This window comes from Salvelinus namaycush, chromosome 5, assembly GCF_016432855.1.
Source record: "Salvelinus namaycush isolate Seneca chromosome 5, SaNama_1.0, whole genome shotgun sequence".
In the NCBI taxonomy this organism is placed as follows: Eukaryota; Metazoa; Chordata; class Actinopteri; order Salmoniformes; family Salmonidae; genus Salvelinus; species Salvelinus namaycush.
In genome coordinates this window covers 43486768-43508882 of record NC_052311.1, presented here as the reverse complement: position 1 = coordinate 43508882, position 22115 = coordinate 43486768, and the positions used below count along the sequence as shown (strand labels likewise).

General features: G+C 42.5%; 2 protein-coding genes across 4 annotated transcripts; one reads left to right on the top strand and one right to left on the bottom strand.

Annotated features, from left to right (window-relative positions):
* The first annotated feature begins 2347 nt into the window (after positions 1-2347).
* On the top strand, positions 2348-10328 carry LOC120048313 (replication protein A 32 kDa subunit-A-like). Of its 3 annotated transcripts, none has more exons than XM_038994184.1 (9): positions 2348-2370; positions 3006-3103; positions 3289-3390; positions 3556-3669; positions 3860-3934; positions 7457-7576; positions 8665-8796; positions 9153-9247; positions 9572-10328. In XM_038994184.1, the coding sequence occupies exons 2-9, from the start codon at positions 3029-3031 to the stop codon at positions 9657-9659; spliced, it is 801 nt and encodes a 266-aa protein (XP_038850112.1). In that variant the 5' UTR covers positions 2348-2370; positions 3006-3028; the 3' UTR covers positions 9660-10328. The 3 variants fall into 3 exon arrangements, with proteins under 3 accessions (XP_038850112.1, XP_038850113.1, XP_038850111.1); XM_038994183.1 differs by lacking the exon at positions 2348-2370 and adding an exon at positions 2619-2631; XM_038994185.1 differs by lacking the exons at positions 2348-2370; positions 7457-7576 and adding an exon at positions 2390-2631.
* Positions 10184-21830, bottom strand: LOC120047126 (protein THEMIS2-like). The gene is made up of 6 exons (XM_038992664.1): positions 21697-21830; positions 15237-15377; positions 14570-14998; positions 13052-14280; positions 11113-11230; positions 10184-10859 (listed from the first exon to the last, which is right to left on the bottom strand). The coding sequence occupies exons 1-6, from the start codon at positions 21800-21802 to the stop codon at positions 10759-10761; spliced, it is 2124 nt and encodes a 707-aa protein (XP_038848592.1). The 5' UTR covers positions 21803-21830; the 3' UTR covers positions 10184-10758.
* Positions 21831-22115: the final 285 nt, after the last annotated feature.

Here is a 22115-nt window from a genome sequence, read left to right as displayed (position 1 = left end):
TCCTTTTGGTCCTTGCTCATCCTTATTGGTGACTGAGGAGGCTGGAAAGGCCACCCACCAGAGCTGTGTGGTATGTATGGGAGCCCGTCCACTCCTACGCATTGTACCGGCTACCCTACCTGACGTATGTCTTCTTCCTGTTATGAAACATGACAGCCCAACTGCCAACTGCTCCGTATGGGACAAGTTTTACCCTATTGTTAAAAGTACTAGAAAGGGCCCCGATGTTTTCTTCTCGGGTTGCCAGGGCTAATTTCACTTGTATAAATATGTCCCTTGGCCCTCCAATGCTGGGAGCATTACCTTATGAATGGTGCAATAACACCCATAATCCTAATGCCCCTTTCCAACCTGTGTCTAGAGCTGATGTCTGGTGGTGGTGTGGAGGAAATCATCTATATGACCGCCTGCCAGGGAATGCCACTGGTCTTTGTGCTCTTGTCTCTCTGCTTCTTCCTGTTTCAGTGTATCCTATGGAAGTAAAGGACCTGATGGCCCGTGTAGAGAGGGACGGGGATTTATCCCGGTCCAAAAGATCAACAGGAGTGGATCCTGGAGACCCCACCTATATTGACGCCATAGGAGTCCCTAGGGGGGTGCCAGATAAGTATAAACTAGTAGACCAGGTTGCAGCGGGTTTTGAATCATCATTTTGCTGGTGGTGTACAGTTAATAAAAATGTGGACCGAATCAATTACATTAATTTTAATGTCCAGAAACTGGGCAATTGGACTCAACAAGGCTTCGAGGCGGTCCATGGCCAATTGGAAGCTACTTCCCTGATGGCATTCCAAAATAGAATCGCGGTGGATATGTTGTTGGCTGAACGCGGAGGTGTTTGTGCCATGTTCGGGGAGCAATGTTGTACTTTCATTCCCAATAACACAGCAACTGATGGTAGTCTTACTGTTGCTTTAGAAGGTCTTCGTACTCTTAATGGGAAAATGAAGAGCCACTCAGGAGTGAATACCTCAATGTGGGACTCTTGGATGGATGCGTTTGGTAAATATAAGACGCTTGTTTCTTCCATACTGGTATCTATATCGGTCTTCGCTGCGATACTGGTGCTTTGTGGATGCTGTTGCATTCCATGTATTCGAACGCTGGCCACTAGGATCATAACTACTGCTATTGATCCCAACCAGGCAGAGAAGGGACAGATGTTTCCTCTGCTTGCCCTGGAGGATGCTGAGCCAGGCTATTTGACTGATGACTAATTCAACGCCATTTATAGCTTTTGTCACGTCTCTTGTGAGACGTGAAGAGGGGGAATCAAAACTTTATCTTCTGATAAAGTTTGCCCTATTCTGCCATTTATAGCTTTTGTCACGTCTCTTGTGAGACGTGAAGAGGGGGAATCAAAACTTTATCTTCTGATAAAGTTTACTCTAATTTTGCCATTTATAGCTTTTGTCCTAGTTTTTGTCACGTCTCTTATGAGACGTGAAGAGGGGGATTTGTAATAAATACCATTCTAAATAACACAAGCATATTGCTATTACATTGTTATAACCAACTTCTCTCTAAAACAGGGTTTCTCACAAGCAGAACCTGAGACCCACACACACCCAAGGACAGAGGGCTGGCACAGACCTTCCATAAACACTGATAAGAAAAGAGTGCTTGGTTCTGCATTTCACGAAATAATGAGACACACACATAACCAAGGACAGAGGGCTGACATAAACCTTTCATAAACACCGATTAAATAGGAACATCTGCGCACACACCTAATCTCCTATTTTAGCTGAACATTTGGTAACAAAGAACTTTTGATGCAAGACTCAGAAGGATGACGCACAGCTCATCCGGACCAATCTGAGAAGACAACAACCTGATCAGGACCAACCAGAAAACCAGATCTACCAGACTCTACCTACTTTCTGTGCTGTATAAAATGACTATGTATTTCTGTTATCTGGGCTCTGTCTGCAGGTTCCTTACGAGCTGAATGAACGAGTCCATGCATGTTTGTATCAGATATCTTTACCTCTGAATAAAACTGCTTTTTATTATACGAATATCCACCCTGTCCAGAGTCTCTACTTCGTCTCAGTTCTCCAGTAAACTTGTGTCATCAACAAAATCCCCCCACCCGACACACACAGACAATGAAAGCTCTTACGATTTTCGAAACTAACAGAACACTGAGCCAATCACAGCGCAGAAGACTACCAACGCCTACGCTCTGTATATTCCGCTGGCTGCCCCTCCACCACAGAAAGCACTGAGCTAGGCTGAAACACCTGCATTTTGGAGCTGCCTTACTCAAGAAAGCCAGAATGACGGGTCGCCACTGTTAATGCCCATGATTTTGGAATGAGATGTCATGCGAGCAGGTGTCCACATACTCATGTAGTGTATCTCTGGGTAAGCTAGTGCGTCTAGCAATCTCGCATGTTCATTGGTTTAGCTACCAAATCTAATCAGAGAATCTCATTGGACAATGGATTTAGCGGCATTTCTGTAGGGCGCATGCGTTCTATACTGTCAACTTTCCAGCGCGCGGAATTGTACAAGAAAAGGAAGAGGAATAGGTGTGAATAGTTTTTACACGTTTTATTGTCTTGCCACCTGTTTAAACATTATTTTATCATATAACGTAAGGTAACGGCACCATGTGGAACCAAGGTGAGTTTGTCTTTGTAGCAATGGTTTAACGTTATATGGCTGTCAAGAATAGCTCAAAAGTTGCCTAGTTGTTGTAAATAACGTTAGCTTGCTATTGTAACCAGCGCTCTTGAGGCCTGTTTTGTTGTGCAGTTTGGGCGCCTAGATAGCTAGTAGCTGACTTGACCGTATTTCTTCTGTAAACTAAAAGGCACCGAGCTTTTTGTCGTACAGTAACAGGAAACAACAGTAGCAAACGTTAGTTAGTAATGCCAGCTTGTTTCCATGGTTTTAGTCAGACAGTGGATTATTGCTGCAGTTGTCTCATTGTCACAACCGTCGGTGATTGGCCTAGTTAAGTATATATATATTTTAAAGACTGTCAATTCACGTAGGTGGATCATACGGTGAATCAAACATGGGTGGTGGATACACTCAGTCCCCGGGAGGATTCGCATCACCTGCTGCCTCCCAGGGAGGAGAGAAGAAAGGGGTCTGTATTTGTCACTCACCAACTCCATATATTACAAAGTCAGCGAACAGCTAGTGGAAAAGGCCTGTCATCGTAATATTAGTAGCAAAACGCACTATTGTGTCAGCCATTGTTTAATTTTTTTTGTATTGTAGGTTAAAGTTGGCTCAATATGAATTACTCAGGCTTACTGTGTATGTTTACAGAGACAACGTGCCCAACATATTATCCCCTGCACAGTGTCCCAGCTCATGTCTGCTGCCCAAACAGAGGATGTCTTCAGAGTGGGAGAGGTAGAGGTTGCCCAGGTAACCCAAATTATGTCTTAAATATGAGGATGGTGGCCATTTTGTTGTGGTGTATTGCGATACAGTGACTCATAGACTGATTAGGATTTTAATCTTCCATGTACAAATGAAATGTGTGAGGTGTGCCTTGGTATCCTATGACAGTATTCTCTTTTTGTGTGCTAGGTTACCATTGTGGGCATCATCAGAACCACTGACAAATCCATGACCAACATCCAGTACAAAGTCGATGACATGACAGGGGCCCCTATGGACGTGAAGCAGTGGGTAGATACGGAGGTGAGTCTCATCATGGCTGCTAAGTACTAGGATCAGGAAGGATATACAGTACAGTCAACACTTGCGGTATAATTTCCAAATAATGTTCAATTAACATATATTTTGTGACATCAGGCTACACTCAAATGAGAGTTCAACTGCTAACTCTACTCACCTATGGTTCTGTCCTGCTGTCTCTCCTCACTCATAGGATTCCAGTGTGGACAGCACTGTCATTCCCCCAGGCACTTACGTCAAGGTCTCTGGCAATTTGCGCTCCTTCCAGGTGAGGTCATCATCCCCACACAACTACATACCTTTATCTGTAGGTCATATCACAGCCCTGACCACATCATTCTACACATGGTTTTAAACGTTTTCAAACAATGGAGAGCCATGTGTAACCTGCAAATGTTTATTTTGCAGTTGAAGTCGGAAGTTTACATACACTTAGGTTGGAGTCATTAAAACTTGTTTTTTAAACACTCCACAAATTTCTTCTTAACAAACTATAGTTTTGGCAAGTCGGTTAGGACATCTACTTTGTGCATGACACAAGTAATTTTTCCAACAACTGTTTAGACAGATTATTTCACTTATAATTCACTGTATCACAATTCCAGTGGGTCAGAAGTTTACATACACTAAGTTGACTGTGCTTTAAACAGCTTGGAAAATTCCAGAAAATGATGTCATGACTTCAGAAACTTCTGATAGGCTAATTGACATAATTTGAGTAAAGAGGCACAGAGTTTGAAGGTAGGCCTTGAAATACATCCACAGGTACGAGGTGTACTTGACATCATGGTCTTTGCTTGACATCATGGGAAAATCAAAATAAATCAGCCAAGACCTCAGAAAACAAATTGTAGACCTCCACAAGTTTGGTTCATCCTTGGGAGCAATTTCCAAACGCCTGAAGGTACCACGTTCATCTGTTCAAACAATAGTACGTGAGTATAAACACCATGGGACCACGCAGCCGTCATACCGCTCAGGAAGGAGACGTGTTCTGTCTCCTAGAGATTAATGTACTTTGGTGCTAAAAGTGCATATCAATCTCAGAACAACAGCAAAGGACCGTATGAAGATTCTGGAGGAAAAGGGTACAGAAGTATCTATATCCACAGTAAAACAAGTCCTATATCGACATAAACTGATAAGCCGCTCAGCAAGGAAGAAGCCACTGCTCCAAAACCGGCATAAAAAATCCAGACTACGGTTTGCAACTGCACATGGGGACAAAGATCGTACTTTTTGGAGAATTGTCCTCTGGTCTGATGAAACAAAAATAGAACTGTTTGGCCATAATGACCATTGTTATGTTTGGAGGAAAAGGGGGGAGGCTTGCAAGCCGAAGAACACCATCCCAACCGTGAAGCACGGGGGTGGCAGCATCATGTTGTGGCGGTGCTTTGCTGCAGGAGGGACTGGTGCACTTCACAAAATAGATGGCATCATGAGGGAGGAAAATTATGTGGATATATTGAAGCAACATCTCAAGACATCAGTCAGGAAGTTCAAGCTTGGTCGCAAATGGATCTTCCAAATGGACAATGGCCCCAAGCAAACTTCCAAAGTTGTGGCAAAATGGCTTAAGGACAACAACGTCAAGGTATTGGAGTGGCCATCACAAAGCCCTGACCTCAATCCTATAGAAAATTTGTGGGTAGAACTGAAAGTGTTTGCAAGCAAGGAGGCCTGCAAACCTGACTCAGTTACACCAGCTGTGTCAGGAGGAATGGGCCAAAATTCACCCAACTTAAGCTTGTGGAAGGCTCATTTTTACTAGGATTAAATGTCAGGAATTGTGAAAAACTGAGTTTAAATGTGTTTGGCTAAGCTATATGTATACTTCTGACTTCAACTGTATATGCGTCTAGGGCAGGGAGTTGCCTCTGGCATTTTGATTCACAAATGTTAACTACACCATGCCAGTGGCGGTCGGTGCTGTTTAACATTAGGGAGAACAATTCATTTTTTTATGAGCATGGCCTTATTTCTATTACAGAATATTGGATGACTGTCATTCGTACTCTATTCACCCAGCTCAATGTATCATTGATAGGTTTAGGCTATTACATGATACGCAAATTTGCCATATGCCTAACATGAGATTGCTACAACCTAGCCTACAATTGAATGTTTATAGCCTAGGTACACAGGTCGAGAGACAAATTGGAGTAATCAAGGTGAGACCGTGACACTTTAAATACTGCCTTGCACACTCTTGCCTGCATCTAGCTGATCTGGTGTGTAATCATTTGTCCAAACAGTTAAAAAACGTTCCGTTTTGCAACTTAAACAAGCGTTTCTATTGGACAAATTTGCGTAGGTCCAGTTCCGTTTAGTTCCGTTTGCTTCCGTTTTAGAAACGTTTTGCAACAGAATTGGCGTAGTGAATACACTGTTTATCAGAAGCACACACGGTTCACTTTCATAGCAGCCACATACAGCATCATCACTTTGATGACCATGTGCAAAAATCTCCCCAAGCCAAACCAAAACTGCTACAATGCCTACATCGTTGTCACCATATTAGCTAACGTCATAGTCAACAAAGTAGAACTAGTAAACCCACAATCAATCCCTGTGGACAATCACGCAGAACAGTGTTCAGCAGTTACACCGGCGGGCCCCTGTGGCAATACATTTATAAAACAGAAAGCTCCCCTTGACTTGGAAGAGTTGCAGTGTTGAATAGCCTTAGCCAACATAAATTGCATTCCTCTGTCAGGTTTTTGTGTAGGCTAAATCAGCTGCATTAGCTAAGTATGTGAAAGCTAAACCAATAATTTAAAAATACACTGAGTGTACAAAACATTATGAACACCTGCTCTTTCCACGACATAGACTGACAAGCTATGATCCCATATTGATGTCACTTGTTAAATCCACTTCGATCAGTGTAGATGAAGGGTAGGCGATAGGTTAAATAAGTATTTTTGAGACAGTTGACATATGGATTGTGTATGTGTGCCATTCAAAGGGTGAATGTGCAAGACAAAATATTTAAGTAACTTTGAACGGTGTATGGTAGTAGGTGCCAGAAGCACTGGTTTGTGTCAAGAACTGAATTGAGGCTGTTCTGAAAGCAAAAGTGGTGGTGCAACTCAATATTAGGAAGGTGTTCTTAATGTTTTGTACACTCATTGTATAGCTAGCTCTCCCTCTGCTGCTGCTTAATTTAAGAATTTAATTTGTTCAAACTGATCAACTATTTTCTTTCTCGATCTTTGAGTCAACTATTCACCACAATTTATGCACTGCAGTGCTAGCTAGCTGTAGCATATGGTTTCAGTACTAGATTCATTCTCTGCTCCTTTGATTGGACAGCATGTCCGTTTATGCTGATAGCTCTGATAGGTTGGAGGATGTCCTCCGGAAGTCTTCATAATTACTTTCTAAGTCTATGGTAGGGTGTGAGAACCATGACCCTCCTAGGTTTTGTATTGATGTCAATGTACCCAGAGGATGGAAAATAGCTTTCATCTGGCTACACCATGGTGCTACCCTAGAGGGTGCTGTTGAGTCTACTATAGCCCTTCATTGCAAAACAGTGTGGGTTTTTTTATTGGTTATTTGTTGACATTAATATATTTAGTATAGTTTTATCTAAAATGTTTCACTTAATTTTTTTTAATGCAATTCACTGAGTGGGATGGTCCTCCCTTCTCTGAGGAGCCTCCACCGACCTGTGCAAATGCATTCATGTTAACTGAAAGTGTGTGTTGCACATTCAGTCCTGTGTGTCTCTGTGTCTGATGCACTGACTGTGGGTGTTTGTATAACTTCCTGTCTTCAATAGAACCACAGGTCCGTGGTAGCGTTCAGTGTCCGGCCCCTAGAGGACATGAACGAGATCACCTCCCACATGCTGGAGGTGGTGCAGGCACATGTGCTGCTCAGCAAACCACAGACTATTATGGTGAGAACCTCCTTCACACATGACAAAGAGCACCAGGGCCTAAAATTAACACCTGCCTCCTGCGGGTAGATTTTGGCATTGGTGGGTAAGATGCCTTTTTCACCAGCCATGTTGGCGGGTGGTCAGGGCTTCACACTTTGAGCGTTTCACTCGCATTTGTTAATAAGAAGTCAAGTAATCACATTTATAGCAAAATAAATGCCGCAGTAGCTGTTTTTTATAGTATTTCTACCGTTTTGTTTCATTGTTGGTAAATTTATCGCACAAAGTCAAAACTACGTATCCTATAGCCTATCCCACCTCGAGCGGCCACACTGCCTGTCTAGGGGCTGTGCGTCCATGAAGAGCTGCGTGAAAGATAATGTTTTAGAAGCACTGCACAGGCATAAAGTTAGTCTAATTTACTGGAATCGGAAGTCTACTGATACTTTGTCCTTGTGGTTCTTGCCAATTTACATTTTGTTCGCAAGCTAGGTTTTTTTGAGTTTGAGTTTCAACTGCTAGGGAAGAGAAGACAATGCAGCTATTAGTCAGACTCTGATCTCAGACACATGACTCTTGAGTCATGTTACCACGGTAACCTCCTACCCTTAACGGGGCATGTGAACATCTGTGATTATTTTGGTTAACACTGGTCACAAAAATGTATACGAAATTAAACAATATACCACATTACTTCTTACTAGTAATACATTATTGTTTTAGAAACATTACAAAGCATGCTCATCTGTTTTTTGTTTTTGTTTTGTTGATGTAATTTTAGGGGTGAAGAAATATTTTGTCTGGTAAAAGAATGTAGTGGCTGGTGGCCCAAAAAGTAAATTTTAGGCCCTGAAGAGCACCACTATGCCTGCATTTTGTACTCTTTTCCACCTGTATAACAGTAGTCACAGAGCTGACGAGTTGGCCTTGGCCCATCTGCCACATATTTAAATAGAGATGCATGAATCATTAAACTTAGCTTTGAATAAGGCCATTCAACTTCAGTAATGCCACAATCAGCTGCTTGTGCTTTTTATTAATAAAGTTTGGTTTTGAATCTCTTCCTGCTTGGCACCACTCACACACAGTTCTGGTTCCCTTTTTAGTTGGGCGGAGGAGGGGGAATGAACACTAGCATGGTGCCCTTGTCGAGGCCGGGAATGGGTGGCAACATGGGAGGTGGATACTCGGGTGCCAACGACATGTCCGCTAACGGCCTGAGCCCAAGCCAGAACCAGGTGAGTCTGCAATGGACTAAAGAAAAGCGATGGGAACATTAAATAGTTGGTAGAATAAACAATAGGTAGCCTAAACGCACCGACCATATGAATTGGAAAGTAAACCCACACACCTTACCTGTTACCAAGTGAAAGGAGAAAAAAGTGTATTTTATTTTAAAAATCCAGCACATTGGTGGTCTAATGATTACAAAATTAATTGGGCCTCATCAGTTTTTTATAAAAAATGCCTTACCAAACTTGCCATCTGTAGGACTGGCATAACAATTGGGAAGTCTTCAAGAGTTGTTCTACATGTGATTGGCACAATATTCTATATGAATGGTTTTTATGTTATGCTCTTGTCCTCTCATAAGGTGCTGAGCTTGATAAGGAGCTGTGCAGACGCACAGGGTATCAGCACACAGGACTTGAAGCAGAGACTCAGCGGCATGAGCTTGGCTGTCATCAAGTAAGACATTCCCTTCCCTCCGTCCTCAAATCTGATTCTGATTGATATGCTTGAATGTGTCCTGTTGGACCACAACAGTGGTCGTGTTCTGCAGGGCACAACGTTGGCCGGCGTTCAGATAAAAATATTTTATAGAACACACATGTATTTCTGGGATGTAGAATAAGTAATATCGTCTCTATTCATTGCATTTCTATCTGCAACGTTCAACATTTGCCTACTGAACGTGGCCCAGTGCACTCTCATGTGCAAGGCATAAGAGTAGACTGCATAATTAAGCATGCTGCATTGGCACCAGTCTTACTGTCCTTTGTCTAATCATAGGCATGCAGTGGAGTTCCTCAGCAACGAAGGACACATCTTCTCCACCATCGACGAAGATCACTTCAAGTCTACGGACAATGACGACTAAAGCATCTCTCCATTCCCTGTTAGCACTAAGAACATGATCATAGTCTTGGGTCCATTCTCAACACACTGTGCGCTATGAGCGGACGATTGTATTTAAGAATAACACCCAACCCCCTCTTAGAATTTTAAGATCTCAACACTGAAAATAGAACCTGTAGTCATTCATGGAAGCATGATTCATACTGAGGAACATTGTGGGATGTCTATATAATCCTGAGGGTTTCTGTGAAATTAGGCCTTGGTTTGACTGACGTGGTGGCCAGTGTTCACATATCCTGTTTCAACTTCCGTTAATGATATTACAGTAAGAGTGGGTGCATCACAGGCCAATGATTTTTCTCACAGTGAATGCAATCTGTGTGACTACCAGTTCCTGAATCATTGGTCTTGGTAGTTGTCGTTTAAAAATGGTGGACAGAATGCAAAACTTTGCCATTCCTATTCAGATTGTCTTATGTCTCTATGTTTTGTTTTTGTCTCTAGTAAATGTATATTTTCAGAAAAATGTGTAATTTGTTCTCAAGATATTACTATTCTTTTATATAGTCAATTGGGAAGTATCTCTTACAATGTATGTAACCTTAGAATGCAGAAGTATAAGATCATACAGTATCGATACCCAAAGCAATGATGCATATGCACCAGTAAAGCTTTGTGTTGCGCAAGAAGATCCCCACTGTTATCACTCCGGCTTTCTTATATTGACCTCCACTCTTAACACTAAGGTCACTGACGCTGCCAGACTAGCATCATTGAGTTTTAAAATAAGGGAACATTTTAAGTTACATTTCATAATTTAGCCATGTATTTTGTAACAACCATAAACACCAATAGGCTTTTATTATGATAAGCATTTGGGATAATCGGTTGGCAAGTGTTGCTTGTGACTTTAGCAATGTAGAAAATGAAAACCAAGTAACAAAATATGGGTACAATAAGACATGTATCTTGTTTTTGCACAGTCCCATCTCAAAATATTCACGGTTACAGTGGCTGGCTATCAGTCTGCATAGTTCTGACATTGTCTTGCACCCAATAGTTATTCTATTTTATGCAATGAGACTTTAGTTAGCCTTTTAATAGTTATTCCTCTGGCTGGTTCAGTAAAATAAAAAATTGTCCTGTGCTCTTTTCAACTTGTCGTCCACTTGCTCATAATCATGGTCACTGTCCACATCTGCTTGAACTTCATATTTCGCCGCTGCTGAAAAACAAGTTAATTTTAGGCTTACCGAACAATTGAGGTTTTGTGTGAAGTGGTCAACCAGTGCAAAAACATTTACCTAAACAGGAAACTACAGATAACAGTAAAATGTTTTATAAAAAGATGCACCAAATTCAGAAACAATGAACCTAGAACCTGAAAGAAGTGAACAATGAACCTAAAAGAAGTAGACTTTTACTTCCCTCATGTCATAGCTCACAAGTAATTTCCAATGTAAGACATACTGTACCTTTATTGTTGGGCTTGTGACTTATAGACTTGCTGTAAGTGTTTGGCTGAGCCTTGCCTGACTTGACATCGGTCATAGGCTTTCTTGGATTCAGCGGAGGGGCATCATCCTTGAAAGCCTTCACGACAACAGGAAAATGAAGCTACCGTTATTCTAGGAAGTGTACATGCTATGTTGAAATAACAGGAACCACATATTTGGATGGGGTGAGGAGTCTGCATCAGCAAACAACATTTTCACAACTGATGAGACTACAGTAACATGCGGGTGGAGTGTGTTGTGTGTGAATGTTCTAATATTTTTTATTTAACTAGGCAAGTCAGTTAACAAATTCTTATTTACAATGACGGCCTGCCAAAAGGCAAAGGCCTCTTGCGGGGATGGGGGCCTGGGATTAAATATAAATATAGGACAAAACACACATCACAACAAGAGAGACTACATAAAGAGAGATCTAAGACAACATAGCAAGGCAACAACACAGCATGGTACAAACCTTATTGTGCACAGTCAACAGCAACAAAGTGAAGGTAGAGACAAAACATCACACAAAGCAGCCACAACTGTCAGTAAAAGTGTCCATGATTGAGTCTTTGAATGAAGATATTCCAGTCGCTAGCTGCAGCAAACTGAAAAGAGGAGCGATCCAGGAATTTGTGTGCTTTGGGGACCTTTAACAGAATGTGACTGACAGAACGGGTGTTGTATGTGGAGGATGAGGGCTGCAGTAGATATCTCAGATAGGGGGAAGTAAGGCCTAAGAAGGTTTTATAAATAAGCATCAACCAGTGGGTCTTGCGACGGGTATACAGAGATGACCAGTTTACAGAGGAGTATAGAGTGCAGTGATGTGTCCTATAAGGAGCATTGGTGGCAAATCTGATGGCCGAATGGTAAAGAACATCTAGCCACTCGAGTGCACCCTTACCTGCCGATCTATAAATGATGTCTCCGTAATCTAGCATGGGTAGGATGGTCATCTGAATCAGGGTTAGTTTGGCAGCTGGGGTGAAAGAGGAGCGTTTACGATAGAGGAAACCAAGTCCAGATTTAACTTTAGCCTGCAGCTTTGATATGCGCTGAGAGAAGGACAGTGCACCGTCTAGCCATACTCCCAAGTACTTGTATGAGGTGACTACCTCAAGCTCTAAACCCTCAGAGGTAGTAATCACACCTGTGGGGAGAGGGACATTCTTCATACCAAACCACATGACCTTTGTTTTGGAGGTGTTCAGAACAAGGTTAAGGGTAGAGAAAGCTTGTTGGACAATAAGAAAGCTTTGTTGTAGAGCATTTAACACAAAATCCGGGAAGGGGCCAGCTGAGTATAAGACTATCATCTGCATTTAAATGGATGAGAGAGCTTCCTACTGCCTGAGCTATGTTGTTGGTGTAAATTGAGAAGAGTGTGGGGCCTAGGATTGAGCCTTGGGGTACTCCCTTGGTGACAGGCAGTGGCTGAGACAGCAGATTGTCTGACTTGGTAGTTAGCAAACCAGGCCAAAGACCCCTCAGAGACACCAATACTCCTTAGCCGCCCCATAAGAATGGAATGGTCTACCATAATATAAGACATTGATTGAGCAACCCAAGACCCTATTATATGAGGCAGCATTTTAGTCCTAGTCAAATCAAGTCACAACTTATTAAACTTATATAAAGTGTATTTCACAATATCTCAACATACTTTACAGAGAACATTTTAAAGTTAAAACAGAGAAACATCAGACATAGAGACAGTACAGTGCCACATTTTTTTTAGACAATTTCACAGCTAAGACAAGGGATGTGGGGGCTGCAAGGCAGAGTACAAGGGCAATACATGGGATGCAAGACAGTAGGACAGTAAACAAGTCCAGCAAGACAGGAGTGACAACAGGAGATGAGCAGTGCTATATCCTGCCTAGAAAGTACATAAGGTCTGAAAGGAAGAGCTTACCGGAGGCAGAGGAGCAGGGGGCCTTTGAGTCTTTTTGCTATCAAGACTTAGACCACTCAACAGGGAAAGGGTGCCGCTTTTGGGTGGAAGACAGGGGGCATCTGGGTGTGAGGGTGAAGGGGTTGCCTTGGAAGACTTTGAGCCTGACAATGGCTTTGAGCCTGACGGCGGATTTGATCTTGATGATGTCTTCGGCTTTGGTGGACGTGGTGGTGGGGGCTCATCTGATGCGGTGAGCTTTCGAAATTCGTAATAGAATGAGTCCGTCACCTCTGTAACTGTCTCCAGGTGATATTCTTGGGTCAAAGGCAAGGGGTCGTTAGTAAAAGACAAAGACATGTTAAGCCAGTCGGTGGGTATCTCAAAGCACCTCTCTGGCTTTCCTGGAAGGCTGGCCTGGACCATGGGCTGTATAGTAGCCTCCTGCAGCCTCAGGGATGAGAACCCCACCAGAGGATCTTTCTCCAGCTCTGTGTCACCGCTCACCACCTTAACGTCCAATGGCAGAGCGAAGGCCTTGCACAAGTCCTTCAGGCTGTACTTCTTATTGTCCGTAAGCTTCTCCACAAAGTGGCTCTGCATGTACAGGGGCAAGTGGACCACCTCGCTCTCCTCCTTCTCCTCTTCATCCTCCTCCTCGTCATCGTCCACCTCTTGTAGACGTCTACATACAAGGACCTCCACGGTCTGGTTATTCTTCTCCTCCTGGCTGGTTCTTCCTCCGGGCAGCTTCACCTTCTCGCAGCGCAGCACCTCCAGCTGCTCGCCCACACTGAGTGCCAGAAGCCCCTCCTCCTCCAGCTCCTCACTGTGCCGCGTCACCCTGACCGTGAGAAACGGCGCTTGGGTCGAGGCGGCGTACAGCTCGTACACCGACTCGAACTCCCGCGGCCTCCGTCGCAGCCGTCCCCCGTAGCTCTGCGACATTAGGAAGTACTGGCGGGCCTTGCGCCCCTTGAGACCCGAAGCCAGAACCATGGCTGAGGAACCACGCTTGTGAAGGACTAGAGGATCGCCCTTGTGTAGTTCAGCCAGCCAGGTACAACGGAACAGAGGCTGGCCCTCATGGTGCTCCAGTATTTCAGCCATTGTGGGGAAGGCCTCGTCTGGCTGTGCAAAGACCTCGAGAAGAGTGAGCGGGGTCACAAATGTCAAGTCTTGGGATTGCGTCGTCACGTCGACCACATCCACCTCCAAGCTGGAGGGGAACTTGACTATGTTCTTCCTCACTGTGAGAAAATTTGAGAAATTTTGTTGAAAGGGTGAAGACCCATACAGTAAAGTACTACACTTGATGCTGAGCAGAATAAAAAAACTAAGCTGTATGTTCAAATTGCACAATCCTGTAGTGTAATGATTTGTGAAAAATAAATGCAGGCTACAGTTTGCCAATAGCTTTGATGACGTGCTCCTCAGGCAACACTTCTCTCAGTTCTAGATTCTAACATGATATCTCAATGTTTTTTCATTGGCTAAGGAAGTATGCCGTTGGTTGACTCAGAACCAGGTTCTACTCACAGTGCATGATGGCCTGGACCTGGTATATGGGGCTGAAGACTAGCGATGCCCCGTGCTTGGTCTTCTTGCTGAAGCAAAAGTGCCGGCTGCAGAGGTGGGGCGAGGACATGATCTCCTTGAGGGTGTAGGTCTGGTCACTCTCACACTCATAGAACTCCCCACAGCAGGAGAAGGGGACTAGCACTTCAGCCGACGCCCCCTGCTGGCCTCTGAGTTGACAGCGGACGCAGCTCTCCTCACCCCTGTCCTGCTGTTCGATGTGTAGCATGGTCACGGCCACCCCGGCGCCGAGGGTGGAATTCTGTAAGGTCAGCTCACATCGGCTGGTGAAGGTGAAGGGAAGGCAGGTGTCCAGGCCTACAGGCCTCAGACTCACCATCTCCTCCACTGTGCTGTATGGCATCTCCTCTGGAACCAGCTTGAACAGATCTGAGCAGGAGAGTCCGCAATGAGGCCATGAATAACACAGCATTGATCAAGTGATTTTATTCAAATTAATTAAACATATTACCATGGTTAATAAAGAATAAGGGGGGCTCACATACATAGAATTACTAGAACTGCCATTCTTGGTCAAGTCAATCATTTGTGCTAGTGGGACCGGAGGCATTTCTTTTTCTATTTCTAGGCCTGGCTAAGCGCATTTGTTGAAAACCATAAGCCTCACCTGCATGGTTGATGGGCAGCTCAAACGTATCATTGTTGCTGGTGTTCTCACAGCTGACAGACAGGAGCTCGATGTCGATGACCTTCACCAGGTCCCCCGTGGACAGGCACACCTCGCTTCCCGACAGCTCATAAACAGACCCTATAAAGCATCAACACACCACAATTTCAGCTCTGATGATATTTGCAGCAACATGCACATACTGTACTTGTTTATTTTATTACATTTTTTATTACATTTTTTATTGGAGGTGTTTACTCAATAATACTGTACCGTTACAAAGCATGCCTCAACTGATAGAAATAGATATACATTACACAGTACTAACTTATCTGTTCCAGGAACATCACTCATGAGACTTTCTACTTTCATTTTTCCACCATTTCCTTATTTGGAATTAAATAGCTTTTTCTTGTGGGTTGCATGTCATTTATTTGATACATTGTCTCAATATCAACCTGGTTGTAGTCAGCAGTATGCATCAACTGATGGACTGGATGGATGGATGGACTGACCATCCATCCATATAACCAAGCATATTATTATCTATAAACCTTTGAACATATGATATTACATATAGTCCTCTACGTATTTATTTAGAAAGTGAAGCAAAAACATTTAATTTAGCTCTATACTCCAGCATTTTGGATTTGAGATCAAATGTTTCATGAGGCGACAGTACAGTACTATAATTTGAGGGGATGTATACATATCTGTTTACTGTTTAGAAATGAAAGCACTTTATATATCTACTCCCATTTGAAGGTGTCATCAGTATTTGGACAAATTCACTTATGTGAGTATTAAAGTAGTCAAAAATGTGTATTTTGCTCCCATATTCCTAGCATGCAATGACTACATCAAGCGACTACATCAAGTGACTCTACAAACTTGTTGGATGCATTTACGTTTGTTTTGGTTGTGTTTCAGATTATGTTGTGCCCAATAGAAATCAAATCAAAGTTTATTGGTCGCCTACACAGTTGCAGATGTTATTGCAAGTGCAGTGAAATGCTTATGTGTCACGGATTCCCCCGGTACTGCTGCTCATTCCGTTCACCAGCTCCGGCTCACTGAACTGGATCATTACCACCAACCCCGGACTGTCTTGTCTCATTATGCACACCTGGTTCCCATTCCCCCCGATTAGTATGTGTATATATGTGCCCTCTGTTCCTCATTGTCCTTGTTGATTATTGTTCCATGTCCGTTGGTCTTGTGAGTACATGTGCTCCGTTGTATCGGCTTGCGCGTTACGGTGTTAGTATGCATTTGTTAATACCGGTCTCGTCCCGTGTATTTATTAGAGGTTTACACCTCGCTCTTTGTTTGTGTTATAGCCCTGTGTTGTGTGTGTTTGTTTTGGGCTTCGACCCCGTCATGTTCATGAGGTATGTATTTTTGGGTAGAGAAATATATTTTAAAAACTATTTCGGATTCCTGCGCCTGTCTCCTATCATTATACAACGTGACATTATGTTTCTAGCTCCAACAGTGCAGCAATACAATAACAATACGCACATAATCCAAAAGTATTTTTTTTTAAATAACGAATTAAGACGTCAGAGTCCGGAATATAAATATATGTATGTGAATGGGGGGACATAGACAGTATGGATATGAATAGAAAAGGTGTGAATGGTAAATGATGCATTGTCACTTTTTTTTTGTAATTAAGAATGTTTCTGAACACTTCTACATTCATGTGGATGCCAACATGATTACGGATAATCATGTGTGAATCGTGAATAATGAGTGAGAAAGTTAGCGGCACAAAGATCACACGCTCAAGACATGGGTATCCTAACTGGTCTTGCCATACATGGGTTTACCCAAGTTGTGCAGGATAATATGATTAGATTTGTAGAGTGATTTTCATTTACAGATGTAAATCACAAAGCTCTTTACATTGAGAGCAACCACTAAAATAAAAAAAGCTTTAAAGGGCTAAAAAACATTAAGTGGTTTAGTTTTATAAAAGATACAGAAAATAAAGCAGGCAACAAGGACAAAACAGAACTCAAACTAACGTCTATGACCAACAAGACAGATCATATTTAGCAAAAGACTGTTTGAAGAAGTGATTCTTGAGCTCAGACTTAAAGGCAGTTGTGGTCTGGGGCATGCAGAGCCAGGGGGCTTGTTCCAGAGCCGGGGGACAACATGACCATGAAGTCTGTTTCGGGCTGAGGAGTTCACTGAGGTATTGGGGACCAGAGGCATTGACGGTACCAGAGGTGATGCAATACTGGACCTAAGCATTACAGACATGAACCAGCTTTACCATAAACCATCCATCCTACCAGCCATTGGCCTCAGTGATCATCAGGCAGTCCTATGTTCTCGGAGAAAGCCCAACAAACCAGAAGTGAGAGCATCGCCCTATCCGACAATCTAACCTGGACAGTTTTGGGAAGTGGATCACAACCCACTCCTGGCAAGAAGTATACAATGCCCCTGATGCTACATCCAAGACTGCTGCCTTCTATAACATGGACTGCTGTGTGTAATGACCACTTCCCTGTCCAAACTGTGAAAATGCACCCTACTGACAGACCCTGTATGACAGCAGAGGAGACTGGTAGGAGGTGGTATAGGAGGATAGGCTCAATGTAAAGGCTGGAACAGAATATATGGCGTCAAACACATATAGAAACCATAGTCAAACACGTATGGAAACCATGTTTGAGTCCGTTCCGTTTATTCCAAACCATTACAATGAGCCCGTCCTCCTATAGCTCCTCCCACCAGCCTCCTCTGGCTGAAATCAAGGCCCCTCTGAAAATGTATATTCCTGGCCATGATCAAAACAACAAAGTAGGAATAACAAATTAAATTAACTGGTTCTCTCAGGTCAGCCAATCACTAACTTCCCTGGACACAACAGCCATCCCAGCCTTCTTATGTTCCCTGCAGCCTCTCCCTGAAATCCAACCCTGGGAGGTGTATGACAAGCTGCGTGTGATCAAAAACAACCTGGCCCCTACGGTGTGCCACAGCAGATCCTATGAGAATTTGCCTGCGAGTTGAGTCAACCCATCAGTGACATCCTCAACACATCATTGCAGCGAGGTGAATTCCCCTCCCAGTGGAAAGAAGCCACAGTCGTGCTCATCCCTAAGACCCTCCCCCCGACAGCCAACCAGCTATGGCCTATATCCCTGACACCACAACTATCAAAAGTTTCTGTGAGCTTCACTGCCAACTGGATGAAGGAAGACATAAAACCCAACATAGACCCCAGACAGTTTGGAAGCAGACCCGAAATTTCATCGACTTACGCTCTCGTTAGCCTTTTGGACTATACAAACAGTCACACATCCCATCCACCATAACCACCCTCATCACCACTTCTCCAAGGCCTTTGACAAAATCGGCCACACCATCGCCATTGAACGCCTGATCCAACTCGATGTCAGACCTGCCCTCACAGCATGGCTCTGCAGTTTTGTGACCGGAAGTAAACAACACTCAGACTGGCAGGAGCTGAAGGGAGGTGTGGCTCAAGGAACTCCTCTGGGTCCTCATCTTCCTTGCAGTCATTGACGGTGCAGCCCGGGATGTTGACGGTAGGTGGAAGTACATTGATGATTTCAGTCTGGCCCACACAAGCACAAGGGGAAAAATCTGCACACCACAGCAGGCCCTGGACCACTTTGACTCATGGGTTCAGGCAAGCAAAATGTCACTGAACCCTGCCAAGTGCAAGGTCCTATCAGTGACCCTCACTAGAAACCCACCTGTCTCATGCCCTCTCCAGATCGAGGGGCAGGGCTGCGTAAGAGCAGCTCAAAGTGTCTAATAATGTGAAGATTCTAGGGTTAATGGTACAGACGGATTCACAATGGGGTGAGCAGGTTGTTAGTTTTTTTCAAATGCTGTGGTGAAATTTTCACAAGTATGTGGCACATTTTCACAACGCTTAGTACAAAACTCAAAACAGATTATCAAAAAGGCAGTTGTTCCAAAACTCAAAGCACATTTACAAATGACTGAGTACAACACACAAAATCATAGTCACTTTTTCACAAAAATTAAATCAGTGTTTCATCTAGAAATACATGTTCCACATTGCAATACATGTTTACATTAAGTACTTGGCTTTCACAATACAATGCTCACATTACTTTTAATATGATAGTCTTATTTGTTAAAATACCTTTTACTTAATCAAACTGCTCTTATTCGATAATCACTTAACTTTTTGGTAAACCTATAGATTTTAAACTGGTTTGTCTACTATATACAGAGTTGGAGAACTACATAATTACAATGTATGTTTGTAAAATATATACATATAAAGTATGATATACACTGAGTGTACAAAACATTAAGGACACCTACTCTTTCCATGATATAGACTGATCTGGTGAATCCAAGTGAAAGCTATGATCCCTTATTGATGTCACTTGTTAAATCCACTTCAATCAGTGTAGGTGTAGGGGAGGAGACAGGTTAAAGAAGGATTTTTAAGCCTTGAGACAATTGAGACATGGATTGTGTATGTGTGCCATTCAGAGGGTGAATGGGCAAGACAAAATATTTAAATGCCTTTAAACGGGGTATGGTAGTAGGTGCCAGGCACACTGGTTTGTGTCAAGAACGGCAATGCTGCTGGGTTTTTCACACTCAACAGTTTCCCATGTGTATCAAGAATGGTCAGAGGACAGACTACGCCCTTCAACACTGGGCGGTCCCGTTCTGTGAGCTTGTATGGCCTACCACTTCGCAGCTGAGGCAAAGTTTCTCCTACACGTTTCCACTTCACAATGACAGCACTTACAGTTGACCGGGGTAGCTCTAGCAGAGCAGAAATTTGAGGAACATACTTGTTGGAAAGGTGGCCTCCTATGATGGTGCCACATTGAATTTCACGGAGCTCTTCAGTAAGGCCATTCTACTGCCAATGTTTTTCTATGGCGATTTACATGGCTGTGTGCTCAATTTTATACACCTGTTAGCAACGGGTGTGGCTGAAATAGCTGAATCCACTCATTTGAAGGGGTGTCCACATACTTTTGTATATATAGTGTATCTTGCATTTTTTGATATTGGATCAACTGGTTGTTAAAACAACTAAATTGAGAATATATCATTATGTTGTATTTTGGTGATTAAACCAATGTTTTCATGATATTTCACAGTCAACTTATATTTTAGATGAATGGTTGTGTGGTGAAAGATGTTTCCAAACAAAATGAATGCACAATGAAAGGTTTTGAATGTAAGACTGGCTGCGTTACAAGTGTTAACAGTTTGGAGTTTTGTACTAGGAGTTTTGAAAATTCACCACATTTCCCAAGAGGAAAATAGCAACAAAGCGGTTGAAAATAACTGTTAACTCAATGTTTTATTTTAGCAAAGTTGGAAGATGTTTGTAAGAAGGCCATTGTAGGCCAAAATGTTATATTTTAACTTAAATAAACATAGCATTTTTAATGGTTAGCTTTTCCTATCTAAGATTATCAAATTTTTTGGTTGCCCCTCAAGCCTCTCCACTTCTTTTCACATCAATCTAGACGTATGTCCGGCTTGGAATCGCAATACCAAAAGGTGTTTCCACATGTACATGAACAACGAAGGCATTTATTGCAATGTCGATGAGAACCTATGGCCAAATGTTCAAGACAGGCTTGATGCAAATTAGTGCCTGCTAAACGTTATTTTTCTTTCATTCATTTAACTGATTTCATTTTATTACAGTACACCTATGTGGTAATGATATCTGAACAATACATTTACTTTTTTGCACCAATGATTATTACTGTAAAATGTCTTAAATGATCAACCTTTGATCACACATGGTATAGAAATGATTAAAATAATGAAACCGGCGAGTCTAGCATTTTTTTGGGGGGGTGAGGGGGGGTTATGATATTTATGCCTCTGTAACTTTCTCACTCATTATTAACGATTCATTCATGATTATCCATAATCATGGTAGCATCCACATGAATATAGAAGTGTTCAGAAACATATGGTACTCTTATTTACAATAAAAGTGACTCCAAAATGACACAATAAATTATTTACCATTCATTTCTATTGGGCGCAACATAATCTGAAACGCAAACTGCAAATGCATCCAACAAGTTTGTAGAGTCATGGCGTGCTAGGACTATGTGACCGAACACTACACTTTGACTACTTTAATACACGCATAATTACATTTGTCCAAATAAATGACACCTTCAAATGTGGGGACTAGATACTGTCATTTCTAAACGGTAAAACAGATATGTATATGAAAGTACCTTCAGTTGTAAATAAGATATTCTGTACTGTTGCCTAGTTGTGAGACTTTTGTTCTACTTCTGTGTATGTCAGAATTGATTATTTTAAAAACTGCCACTGACTGTTAATCAGTAAGGTCTACTCTGCTTGTCTGTCATTTCTGGCAATGTAAAAACTGGTTTGCCCACACATGGAGTTTATGAAAGAAAGTATGAAAAAGTCTTACCTTGAAAGTATACCCCAGAGCAAACCTGCAGAATCCGTGGCAGACAAGTTTGATCCAAGGATGCAATTAATTCTTGCAGGGACATAACTGTTTCAGTGCCTGCCATCACTGCAGTGCTGCCCCGATGTTGTGCTGTCAAGGCTCAACTGTGGTTCCAAGAGAGGTGCCACTGATCTAACAGTCAAAAACCACAATTGTATGAGGAAGTAGGCAACCAGATATTTTCAAGTAAAGTTAACCCCTACCCTGTGACACTAGCTTGTGTTGCCAATAAAGATATGTGAACTGGGCTTTTACTTATTTATTGTTTGCTTATTTTATGCAGCCATTAACATTTTATTATTGGCCTACAATCAAAAAAGGAAGCTTACAACTCACCATGTTTCCTATTGGAAAATTATGGATCCTAGCAGTACAGT